The sequence below is a fragment of the Prionailurus bengalensis genome, chromosome A2 (genome assembly GCF_016509475.1).
Source record: "Prionailurus bengalensis isolate Pbe53 chromosome A2, Fcat_Pben_1.1_paternal_pri, whole genome shotgun sequence".
NCBI classification, from domain to species: Eukaryota; Metazoa; Chordata; class Mammalia; order Carnivora; family Felidae; genus Prionailurus; species Prionailurus bengalensis.
This window is the reverse complement of record NC_057348.1, coordinates 144,803,667-144,816,480: the sequence shown is the minus strand read 5'-3', so window position 1 is coordinate 144,816,480 and position 12,814 is coordinate 144,803,667. Positions and strand designations below refer to the sequence as shown.

Below are 12,814 nucleotides of genomic sequence, written 5' to 3'. Positions count from 1 at the left end.
GTGGTTTTCAATCTTTCTTTCTTTAGTGTTTTTTTGTTTTTTTGTTTTTTTTTTAATGTTTATTTCTGAGACAGAGAAAAAGAGACAGAATGCGAGCAGGGTGGGGCAGAGAGAGAGGGAGACACAATTCAAAGCAGGCTCCAGGCTCTGAGCTGTCAGCACAGAACCTGACGAGGGGCTCGAACTCACGAACTGCAAGATCATGACCTGAGCCAAAGTTGGACGCCCAAGTTACTGAGCCACCCAGGCACCATTCTTTAGTTTTTTAATTGAGGAATCTTATCTTCAACTACATTATCTTAAAGCAAGGAGGTTGGACTCGATCAGCAATTCTCAATAGTACTAAGGTTTTTTTTCCAGATAGTCATGGATAAAGATTCTTATACATGCCCTTAACCATCTCACAATTGGAAGCATGAAATAAAAATGATCGATTTTTTAATGAAAAATTTCAAATGTTTGGCAAAGATGAAAATTTTACAGTGAATATCTATGCCTATTATCTAAATTCTACCATTAATATTTTACTATACTGTATCTATCTACAGTATAGTATCTGTCTACCTACATAAAATTCTTCTTAAAGTCTAATTCTGTTTTGCATCTAGTTGTGATAATGATTTTTGTGAATCTTTTTTTTTAATTATTATTATTTGAAAGAGACAGTACACGCGAGCTGGGGAGAAGGGCAGAGGGTGAAAGAAAGAATCTTGAGCAGAGTCCATGCTCAGCCTGGAGCCCATTGTGGGGCTTGATCCCATGACCCTGGGATTATGACCTGAGCCAAAATCAAGTGAGACACTTAACTGACTGAGCCACCCAGGCACCCTGATTTTGGTAAATTTTGAACCTTGAAGCTTCAGAGGCTTCTTCAGTACTAAAAAACTGGACCTTGTCTAGATAAACTTAAAAGCTCTTAAAATTACCACCTCTTCCAGATCACTTCCCACTCTGACCACTCCAAATTTTTCCAACAACAGAGCAAGGTATGACTTGGAAATGGGGAGCAAAAAAGGGAGAACAGTTTCTCATAGTAAAGGTAAAAGATAGGTTGTATTGACTTGACATACCTAAAAGTTTAGGACACCCTGTATAGTAAAATACCCTCTGATTTAGGCAACTTATCTCTTGTTCATTGGTACTGAACTGCTGAGTGGCTTTTTCTTTATTCTCGATTTTCTAGAGGTCAGTGAAAGCCTTAATTTAAAACAAATGTTATCTGACTTGAAATTTCAGGAGGGAGTTCCTGAGGAAACTGATGATTTTGGAGAGTTTCGTATGAGGGTGTCAGACCTGGTGAAAGACTTGATTTTCTTGATTGGGTCTATGGAGTGTTTTGCTCAGGTAAGTCCATTTGGCGATGCTTAGCAGTTTTACTGATCACTTTAGGTGTGTTCACTTCTATGTCTTCTGTAAATGTTCCACCTTTTTCTTCGGTTTTAATGGCTGAATGGGACAGTAGATATGCAGGTGCCTAGCACACTGCCTGGCATATAGTAGCTTTATTTAGTATCTTACAAGCAAATTGCAGACTATGGATGTTTCAGTTACGGTTTTTATTCTTGCTAATGAAAGCTGTTCCACTTGTCCAGTTGGAATGGAAAATCATAGATGAACCTTAAAGCCCCAAGTATTTATAGGGAACTTGGACCTAGCCGGGAAAAGTAGGCAAGTTTTTCTGCTTTAATAATTATGTACCAACTCCTGGCAACTCTTTTAGTTATTTGGCATTTCCTTTGTCCACACTGACGGTTGGATTCCTGTGCAGTTTCATCCCAGAGGTGACTATACTAGAGTAGAAGATTCATAGTCCTGTGATTTTTCCTGACAATCAGTAACATTTTCCCTCATGAGGTTGCAGTCATCACCATTCCACATCACTTAACATTAGCATAATTTCAGGTGGTTTTCATATTACTGGATCATGCTCTAAGCTCTGAAATACAAGTTTTGATGCTTTGTCAGCAATACTGAACTAACCCTTATTTTATTTTATTATTTTTGGTAACCCAGCCATTTTGTGTATTTGGGGCATAATCTGATTTAGAAAGTGTTAATAAAATTAAAATTATTTTCTTTATGTTAAGCAAAGTGTGTTTATTGATCTAATTACAAAGGGTTGGAGATTCTTAGAAAGCAGATTCAATGAGATCACCAGATCACAGGCAGATGACCTGTGTTCAGATTTCAACTCTTCTCTCATTGGCAATGTGGCTTTGAGCAAGTTACTTGTTCTTCAGACCCCAGTTTACAAATTTACATAAATTAACAGTGTTATCCAAGATATTTTCTGTGGAGCACCAGCCGTAAATGATGTTTTTTGGTAAAAACAAAAACACCCCACAAACAAAACACCAAACTATCCTCAATTAAATTTAGGAAATGACTGAAGCAGTCTGTGAAAGGCTTTGTGAAATCCTACAACAAGAGAATTCTTTAATTTTCTTACTTAGCAGTGTTTGTTATTTGACTGCAGGAATCCTATTTAGAATAACACCCAGTCACATTCCACAGATGGATATGCCCTGGGAAATTTCTGGACTAGAACATCTCTGAGTGTTCTGCTTGGTCTCCTTTTTCTTCCCCTTGCTTGGATATAGGATTGTGATAGATACTTCTAAATAGCTGCTTTTTTGGAATTTAATCTGTACTGCCAGTTTTGATGCAGACAAGTATTTAAAACGATAGAAACGTAAAATCAATACATACATAAAAAATTCACATTGTATTTCAGTTTTAAGTGTATATATGTATTTATCAGCTATGATCAGGATCAGGAAAAGACACTTAAGTATTATGTTTTGCTTTTCCATAATATTCATTTTGTGGGCGCAGATGATAACCTTGATATACTCTTGGGGATCTAACTGGGTTTATTTTAGATATTAAAATAACATTTACTTATAGTCAGTGAAGATGTGAAAAAAGAAAATAATATTCTCCCCTGGCTCTGAGAGATAATTAGATTTAGAAACAAGGGGCTAGATTTATTTTAACTAACAGGATTTTTTGTTTTGTTTGTTTTGGAATTCTATTCTGTTTTCCTTTTAATGGATCCATAATCCACCTCTTCTTCTCTAGTTATATTCTACTCTGAAAGAAGGCAACCCACCCTGGGAGGTGACAGAAGCGGTTCTCTTTATCATGGCTGCTATAGCAAAGAGTGTTGATCCGTGAGTGTCTAATAAGTCTTTTGCTGGGAACTCTAAATATCAAAGGAAGGAAAATTACCATTTTTTTCTTATATGGTATATATTTGGAAATTCTCTTAGAACTTCTTCTATAATGCTGCCTAGTCTTCTGACTTCCAGAGTCTATTCTAGAGTACCATGCATTGCTGATATCCATGTTTTAACCACATTTCCTAGAGTTAAAATTGTTTTGTTTTTGATGCTAGGAAGAGAATGTTGATTTATCTTTCCAACCGAGGCTCCCTTGTGAAAGTTGGTACAATCAAAAATTTGTTAGGCTGTTAAATTGTTGGTACTTGATTAAAAGCAGTTGAATAGGCACTAATTGGCTCTCATCCGATTCTGCGACCTTCAGTAAGTTATTCTTACAAATATTTCATTATATTGTTCTCCTTTTTGTCTGCCTTAGAGAATCATTTGCGAGTTTCAGAGAGGCAAGACATAGACACTGTTTCACCTTAAAAGAGGAGCAAAATCTAAGGGGCAGTTATTTTGCTATTGCCACTGGAAATGTTTAAGTTAATTAGAATTTGATTCCTAATTGATAAGCATAGAAATTCTATTTATGATTTTAACATGAATTCCTAAAAGCAGAATTTACTCTGTGCTCTGAGTTTATAAATTGAGGCTGATATCTATCAAGTTTTCTTGTATTGTGATCAGATACCTGCAGTTGAGCTCTCTATCCAAAGCCTTGGTTGGCATGTATTTATGAAAAGTATAGTGCTTCTTTATGAGCTGCTTTTCAGGGCTTAGTCAATGAAATCTTACATTGTTTCTAACCCAGTAAATATTCAAGGAGATAGAGTAGGTTTGTTTTTCTCTATCAAGAAGTTCTGGTCCTGAATTGTATACCACTATTTGCTCTTAAACTCGTTTTGGTATCTTTGGGAACCTTCAGTGATAGTCTGATATTAAAATCACTAATATTCTAACTGATATGTGTTGATGTGAAAAAGGATGGGTAGAGAGTCTCAAAAATTAGCTTAGTGCCCCCAGGAAACAATAAGGCATAAACGAGAGAAGATTTTACATTGTTTTACCACCTTTCAAGTGAACTGCCTGGTTACAGTTTTTTAGTGTAAATAAAGGATTCAATAGACTTAGTTTATCAGCAGGGAGTGCTTTTGCTCTAATCCAGGACATTATTTGGATTTTAAACATCTTTCATTTCTGGATCGTATCCTACCATTTTGAGGGCATCCTCCATCCACTCTGTAAAGAATTTCAGCCAGTATTCTTGGGGAGTGGAAAAAAGAAAAGGAAAGGGAAAAAATAAATTCATGGAGCTGTGGAGAGTATTTGGTTAATTTCCCTCATGTTCCACGTCAGGGCACCTTTACCTCTTCCTGCAGCTTGTATTCTTGTTCCTTTAGATAGTGAGCCGGCTCATCCATACTTCTCTGTTCTTAAAGTCTTCAGTATCCAGTTATAAGAAATCTTTCGGAGAATAACCAATAGCAAGTGGTCTGTGAGAATTATTCATTCATTCATTTAGCCATTCAGCAATATTTATTGAGTGCCCACTATGTGCCAGGCACTGTTCTAGGAACTGCAGATAGAGGAAAATAAATAAAATGGATTCTTTAAAAGAAGACATTCATCCACAGTAAATGCCTGCTTCTCCAATTTAAAGAGCCTTATTTGATAGCAGGATGTGTCTTTAGACACTTTACTGTCATTTAGAAGATTAAGGAGCAGAATGCTTCTCTTTAAACAATGATATCTTCCATTTCTGTCTTTTCGCTTTTTTCGAGGACTCAAATAAACTTTCATACCAGCTGTTAAGCACTTTTATCCAAATGGTTGTTTAGAAAAAAGCCCTTTAGCAATGATTCGTCTCATTGCAGCCTGTTAACAGGCCAGAACCTAACCTCTGAAATCAGTAACTCTGAATACTTGCCTTTTGTACTCAGGGAGAACAATCCAACACTTGTTGAGGTCCTAGAAGGAGTTGTCCGTCTTCCAGAGACTGTACATACAGCTGTGCGATACACCAGCATTGAATTGGTTGGAGAGATGAGCGAAGTGGTTGATCGAAATCCTCAGTTTCTTGGTATGTGTGAACTCACCCCTCTGTAGCTGCTGTGTCTGATTTTTCTGATTTTGTTCTTCCTCTTTTGCTCTTGTTCTTTTTCTGTTTTTATGGGTAGGCAGAATGTTTCTAGACATTGAGAGTAATGATATGAGTTATTGTTTAGTTTGACGCAACATTTATACTCTGATCAGACCTTGGAAGAAGCATCTTTGAAAGATTAGATCTCTATATAGGGAAACAGTTTGCTTCTAGAATTGAAAGTAAAGGTAGAAATCATTTCTTTTATCCCTCTCATTTTCTAGATAACAATCCAAAGAGACTATCCAGGATAGTATATATTAAGCCCCCTTGATGTTCAAGAGGGATATATTCTGAGAATTTTAAGAACCCCCAACCAAACTTGTGAATATCGTTAATTATATCATTAAGTTTGATATATTTCCTATACTTATCTTAATCACCACCTTTTTGGGTTTTTAAAATTCCAGTATAGTTAACATAGTAGTAGTGTTACATTAGTTTCAGGTGTACAATACAGTGATTCAATAATTCTATGCATTACTTAGTGCTTATCAAGATAAGTATACTCTTAATCCCCGTCAGCAATTTCACCCATCTCCTCCACCCACCCCACTTCTGGTAACCATCAGTTTGTTCTTTATAGTTAAGAGTCTGTTTTTTGGTTTGTCTCTTTATTCCTTTGTTTTGTTTCTTAAATTGTACATCAGTGAAATCATGCAGTGTTTCTCCTTCTCTGGCTTATTTCACTTAGCATTATACTCCCTGGATCTATCCATGTTGCTGTAAATGGCAAGATTTTATTTCATTTTTTTTTTTTGGCTGAGTGATATTCCATTGTATGTATATGTATACACCGCCCCCCCCCCCCCCCCCCCCACACACACACACATCTGCTTTATCCATTCATCTACCGATGGACACTTGGGATATCTCTATAATTTGGCTCTTGTAAATAATGCTGCATTAAACATAGGAGGGTGCATATATCTTTGAATTAGTGTTTTTGTATTCTTTGAGTAAATACTCAGTAGTGGAATTAGTGGATTATATATTTATTACTACTTTTCAGCTTGATTTTGTTTTACATATCTTTTTTTTGTTTGAAACTCTTGCTTAAAAAATGATGTATGTTTGGGGCGCCTGGGTGGGTCATTTGGTTAAGCAGCTGACTTCCGCTCAGGTCATATCTCACAGCTTGTGAGTTCAGGCCCCGCATCTCTGCTGTCAGCACAGAGCCCACTTTGGATCCTCTGTCTCACCTGCTCTCTGCCCCTCCCCTGCTTGTGCTCACTCTCAAAAATAAACAAACATTGGGGCGCCTGGGTGGCGCAGTCGGTTAAGTGTCCTTAACCGACTTCTGCCAGGTCACGATCTCGCGGTCCGGGAGTTCGAGCCCCGCGTCAGGCTCTGGGCTGATGGCTCAGAGCCTGGAGCCTGTTTCCGATTCTGTGTCTCCCTCTCTCTCTGCCCCTCCCCCGTTCAAGCTCTGTCTCTCTCTGTCCCAAAAAAAATAAATAAACTTTGAAAAAAATAAAAAATAAAAATAAATAAATAAACAAACATTAAAAAAAAAGTGATGTATATTTCTTTTTTTCTTGTTTCTGTATACAGAGCCTAGATATCCTCACATTATAGCTGAGATACTTTCAACATACCGTTTAAAAATCTTTTCAAAATACCTGTTTCCTAGATTTCTTCACTTCCATTATTTGGCTTTCTTTTCTGAATGATTTTTCCACAGGAAACAGAGTAGGTTTGGTTTTTTTTTTTTTTGTTTAAGAGTTATCATTCAGGGGTTCCTGAGTGGCTCAGTTGGTTAAGCAGCCACCTTCATTTGGCTCAGGTCATGATCTCGCGGTTCGTGGGTTTAAGCCCCTCGTAGGTCGCTGTGCTGACATTGGGGCCTTGAGCCTGCTTTGGGTTCTGTCTCCTTTCTCTGCCTCTCCTCTGTTCACACTCTCTCTCTCAAAAATAAACATTATAAATTTAAAAAAAAAAAAGCTTTATCATTCAGTACCACTTTGCAGTGTTAGATTCAAATGTGTGCTTCAGCAGTAAGACAAATCCTGAAGCAGTTTGACAATAAGACAGATGTTCGTACTTACTTTGCAATAGTCAAAACAATAAATATTCCATTTGAGAATCACAGAAGTCTATACTATTATGGTTTGCCTATACTAGGTTCTACATTTTACTTCTTCTCATTTTTAGGCTTAAAAAGCCTTCTTTAAAAAAAATTTTTTTTAGTGTTTATTTTTGAGAGAGAGACAAAGACAGAGACAGCATGAGCAGGGGAGGGGCAGAGAAGGAGGGAGACACAGAATCGGAAGCAGGCTCCAGGCTCTGAGCTGTCAACACAGAGCCTGATGTGGGGCTAGAACTCCCGAACTGTGAGATCATGACCTGAGCCAAAGTTGGATGCTTAACCAACTGAGCCACCCAGGTGCCCCAAAAAGGCTTCTTCTGTGGAGAGGGCCAGGGTTTCATCCTGGTTGGTACTTTATATTGGTTATTAGACTGGAAATGGAAATAACTTTTTAGTGCGCTTGAAGACATTATTTACTCCTTTTATGGTTTGGTGTGAGGTTATTCTAAAGTACTCATGAAGTACTCTTTAGTCATACATGATTTTTCCATAGAAAATCACTCTGATTTTTATAAAGTAAGGTAAAAGATAAGTAAAATTTGTTTTATAGAAATTCATTTTCATAATCAGTTTCTTTGGTATACTTCCATTGTTTAAAAGATAAAACATAATTTTCCAGAAGCACTAAAGCACCATTTGCATGTTTTTAAGGCCTTTTGTAACTATAAAGAAGCAAGTATAAAAGTGTCCACTTTAGATAACTGCCATTGTCCTAATTAATGTAGGCTGTTTTTACATAATGACTTATCTCTGAGTATAAATAATGGTAGCTCTCTGAACTTTATATTCTTTCTTACATTACCTTATTCTTAATACTTGGATGATGATATCCACTAGTGGTTTTCAGACTGTTTTGTGTGAAGGCTTAGCCATGAAGAAAGAAATAGAAGGTGAATAGAGAGGACCCAGGGCTTCCTGCCACTAAGTCAGCAAAATCAAGCTCCATTTGTGTGTGTGTGTTTTAATGTTTATTTATCTATTTTGAGAGAGCGAGAGCACACAAGAGGGAGAGGGCCAGAGTGGTGGGGAAGAGAGCAAGAGAATCCCAAGCAGGACCTGCACTGTCAGCCCAGAGCCTGATGCAGGGCTTGAACCCATGAACCATGAGATCATGACCCAAGTGTAAATCAAGAGTCAGAGGCTTTAACTGACTGAGCCACCCAGGCATCCCCACATTTCATTTTTTAAAATGGTTCTTTTGTGGGGCATCTGAGTGGCTCAGTTGGTTAGGCATCCTCCTTTGACTCGGCTCATGATCTCGCATTCGTGAGATTAAGCCCCGCGTGGGGCTCTGCACTGATAGCTCGAGGAGCCTGGATTCTTCTTCAGATTCTCTATCTCCCTCTCTTTGCTGCTCCCTCGCTCACACTGTGTCTGTCCCTCTTCCCCTCCTTCTCCCTCTCCCTCAAAAACAAACATTAAAGTTTTTTTAATGGTTCTTTTGCTTTTTAAAAAAACGGAGGGGGGATATAAACCTCTGTTCTAAGAAACTAGAAGTTTTCGTTGAGTTTCACATACCTAATGTTTACTTTGTGGCTTCTCTCCTTAGACCCTGTTTTGGGCTATTTGATGAAGGGCTTGTGTGAAAAGCCTCTGGCTTCTGCTGCAGCCAAAGCCATTCATAACATTTGCTCTGTCTGCCGAGACCACATGGCTCAGCACTTTAATGGACTCCTGGAGATTGCCCGTTCCCTTGATTCCTTCATGTTGTCTCCGGAAGCTGCTGTGGGCTTGCTAAAAGGTATTTACTTCAGATGTTAACCAGTAACATCTCTAAGCCGCTTCTGGGGGTTATCTTACATTAATCACATCCCAGTTTTTCAGTTGCAACATACTTACTGATGGAGAAGGTGACCTTTCCACTCAGGGGAGGGTGTTGATTATATACACATGCGCTCTTCTCTTAGAATGTTTTAAGGCTATATAACTAATTAAAACTGCTTACAGTGTGTAGAGCACAGACCTAGATTTTGGGCAGAGACAACACATTCCAACTAAACATAGTTCGTTTTTGAGTTGGGGGGAGAATAAAAAGGGAGACCAAATGGCATTGCCATACCAAAGAGGTAGGTGGAAATTTAAAGGTAGTGTGTGTGGATCAGTCCTGTAGTAGAAACTTGGTCTTTTAGCAGTATGATCCAGTATGGATCAGCTTTACACTCAGTGACAGCCTATCCAGAGGCAAGCAGCCAAAGTGGTGATAAAGTTGAGTAAGAAGAACCGTAGATATTAAAGGCTAGGAACACAGACAGAAGAGACTTTAAGCATGATGGCTAGTTTTAAGTATTTGAAAGATTACCTTATAAAAGAGGGGACAGATTTATTTTATGAGTAGTAGTCAGTTGTTGATATTTACTGGCTCTTAGAAAGAAAATGCTTTCTAACTAAACTCTAAAAGCAGATTGGGGTGCCCTGTGAGGTAATAAAATCCTTACAGCTGGTAGTTAGAGGGGATTGAGGATATATCAAATAAAGGATTGGGTAACATAACCTGTGCAGCATCATTTAAGCTTCTGTGAGTAGCAAACAAGTTAGTCTTGGCTAGATTGGATGACCTGTGTGTGAACTAACTGTTCGTTCTTATATCTGACGAAGTTCCTTCTGGTGTATTTGCATTTTCCAAGACATTTTCTTTTTGTAGCGTGGGTTTTTGTCGTTTCCCTTCATAGCATAGATAATAAGGCATTAAACCGGAGTCAAATATTCTTATTTCTTATGACCTACTGCTAGTGGTTATTGTTGCCATCTTGTAATTTTCTAGTGAAATTGAACCTTGATGCCGAAGTGATGTCTAACTGTAGTAGGATGTGGCATCTCAGTTATCTTTTTCTTTTTTAATTTTTTTTTTAACGTTTATTTATTTTTGAAACAGAGAGAGACAGAGCATGAATGGGGGAGGGTCAGAGAGAGGGAGACACAGAATCTGAAACAGGCTCTAGGCTTTGAGCTGTCAGCACAGAGCCTGACGCAGGGCTCGTGAGATCATGACCTGAGCCGAAGTCAGACGCTCAACCGACTGAGCCACCCAGGTGCCCCGCAGTTATCTTTATCTTTATCTTCTAGATAAAGAAAACTTTGTAGTAACATTCTTTTCTGTAGGAATGAATTGAAAAGAAAAGTCATATTTAAGTTAGATTTCTACCCCTTTCAGTTTTAAGTAAGTCTAACTCATTTATGGCTTATAGACTACCGGAAGAAATCATTTAGTTTTTTAATTCACATTTGAAGACGTATGGATTGATTACTGTTCTTTTTTTGTTGTTGTGTTTGTTTGTTCTGTTCTGTGACTGTTCTGTTGAATGAAATTTTGGGAGATGAGAAAAATCATAGTCAAGGGATTTTCTTTTCTTTCCTTTTTTTTTTTTTTTTTTTTAATACCTTGAGAGAACCTAGGCTAATATATAATCATTTGGATTTGGGGGATATGCTTAAGCATTTGGTGGGGAATATGACAAGAGGAAGGCTGAGTGAGAAGGGTCTGGGCCTTCTATTCTAATTTAACCTAGCTACTTTTTTTTTTAACCTATTTTATTGGAATTTCAAGTTAAGATTTTATTTAATAAAAAAAGTGATTTTTCAATGATTTGAAAAATGAAAGAAAGGCACACTTAACTTACTCTTCGGTTCAAAGCACTAATTTTACAGATAAAGAAACTAGGCCCAGAGATAATACCTCACCTAGCTCATAGATTCTGTTAGGTATAATTAGAATCAGATCTCTAATTTCAGCCCTTTTTACAAAAAAAAAAATTATGTCTTGTCTGTACTTGTAAAAAAATAAATAAATAAAGGCTCTCCTTACCTCCTAAATCAGAATCTCTGGGAAGTTTGAGAAACATTGTACCATGCTGTATAAAAATAGCTTTGGCATTGTTTTGTTTCTTTTTTTTTTAATTTTTTTTTTTTTATGTTTATTTCTGAGAGAGAGACAGAGCATGAGTCGGGGAGGGGCAGAGAGAGAGGGAGTTACAGAATCAGAAGTAAGCTCCAGGCTCTGAGCTTCAGCACAGACCGGACGCAGGGCTCGAACTCACGAGCTTCAAGATCATGGCCTGGGCCGAAGTCGGACGCTCAACCGACTGAGCCACCCAGGTGTCCCTGGCATTGGTTTTGTAAAGAATGTTTTTAAAGTATATGAAGAATTGGAAGGGGAGATGTATTTAAACGTCTTTAAATCCATAGGCTACTGAGGAGAAATAATATTAACTTCAGTTGTAAATGTTAGTGTGAAAGTCACTTAGTCGTCTAAGCTAAATAAAGAAAAATCAGCCCTAAATAACAAAATACTGTACCTGAAAAAAAGTGATGATCTTTTTAAAAGAATGAAACCTGTTAGCCAATGATGCAGACCAGTGAGTTACCTCAATTTCAGCTTTCATTTTATTTGTATTTTTTTTTTGTCTTGCAGGGACAGCGCTTGTTCTAGCCAGATTACCTTTGGATAAGATTACTGAATGCCTTAGTGAACTTTGTTCTGTTCAGGTTATGGCATTGAAAAAGGTGAGCCCAATTAAATGAGGGGTTTTATACCTATATATCATGATTACATGTTAGAAAGGAAAAGACAAAATTATATATTTATAGGTATTCTTCTGTCTACCTAGATAAGTCAAGAGCAATGAACTAAAACGTTCTTAAAATTAGTAAATCTATCAAAGGAGCTGCATAAATGGTATAAGTATTCTAAAGTCAGTAGATTTCCACTATCAGTAGTACCATTTAGAAGATACAACAGGGAAAACACCAAGTTAACAACCAAAACCGTAACCTACAATGTTCCGTTAAAGAATATCATAAAGATGTCTGCTCTTATCAAGTTACATTTCTATTTACAGCAAAATAATAGGAGAACTTGACATAGTGATTCTAAAGTTTATCTCTAATAATATGCTGGTAGAAGTATTTAAGAAATTTTGGGAAAGAAGAATAAGAAGCAACTTGCCTTATCTCTTAATATATGTTATGAAGCCATAATAATTTAAAAGTTATAATAGAAAGTGAAATTAAAATAGATTAAATAATGTCATATATAAACTATAGTATATATAATATCTTAATGGTTATAAAAGTTTGCACCATTTGAGTAACTATCAGGAATCTCTTATAGGGAAATAAGCAGAGATTGAGAAAGAGGTTAATGTCTAAAGGTGTATGTTACAGTGTTTGCTGTAGGTTTGTATGTGTTACAACAGAGTGTTAATGTCTTTCTGTCTCTTCAGCTGTTGTCTCAGGAGCCCAGCAATGGCATATCCTCAGATCCCACTGTGTTCTTAGATCGCCTTGCAGTAATATTTAGGTAAGAAGGGAGACTGGATGCCTGCCTTAGGTTAAAAGCTCAAATAAGATGATTATGTACTGAAGAAAGCAAGTGTTTTTTTCCTAAACTTCCAGGTACATCTGACAATCTTCTGTTAGAGG

At 37.2% G+C, this 12,814-nt stretch overlaps 1 protein-coding gene across 2 annotated transcripts in view; it reads left to right on the top strand.

The window, feature by feature from the left end:
- The window catches only part of TNPO3 (transportin 3), a 77,645-nt gene that overhangs the window by 42,027 nt on the left and 22,804 nt on the right, over positions 1-12,814 (top strand). For both annotated transcript variants that reach the window (XM_043589487.1, XM_043589488.1), the window contains 6 exons: positions 1,237-1,344; positions 3,082-3,173; positions 5,108-5,247; positions 8,946-9,137; positions 11,805-11,896; positions 12,616-12,692. In XM_043589487.1, the coding sequence (XP_043445422.1) occupies positions 1,237-1,344; positions 3,082-3,173; positions 5,108-5,247; positions 8,946-9,137; positions 11,805-11,896; positions 12,616-12,692 (701 nt within the window). The remainder of the gene's footprint in view (positions 1-1,236; positions 1,345-3,081; positions 3,174-5,107; positions 5,248-8,945; positions 9,138-11,804; positions 11,897-12,615; positions 12,693-12,814) is intronic.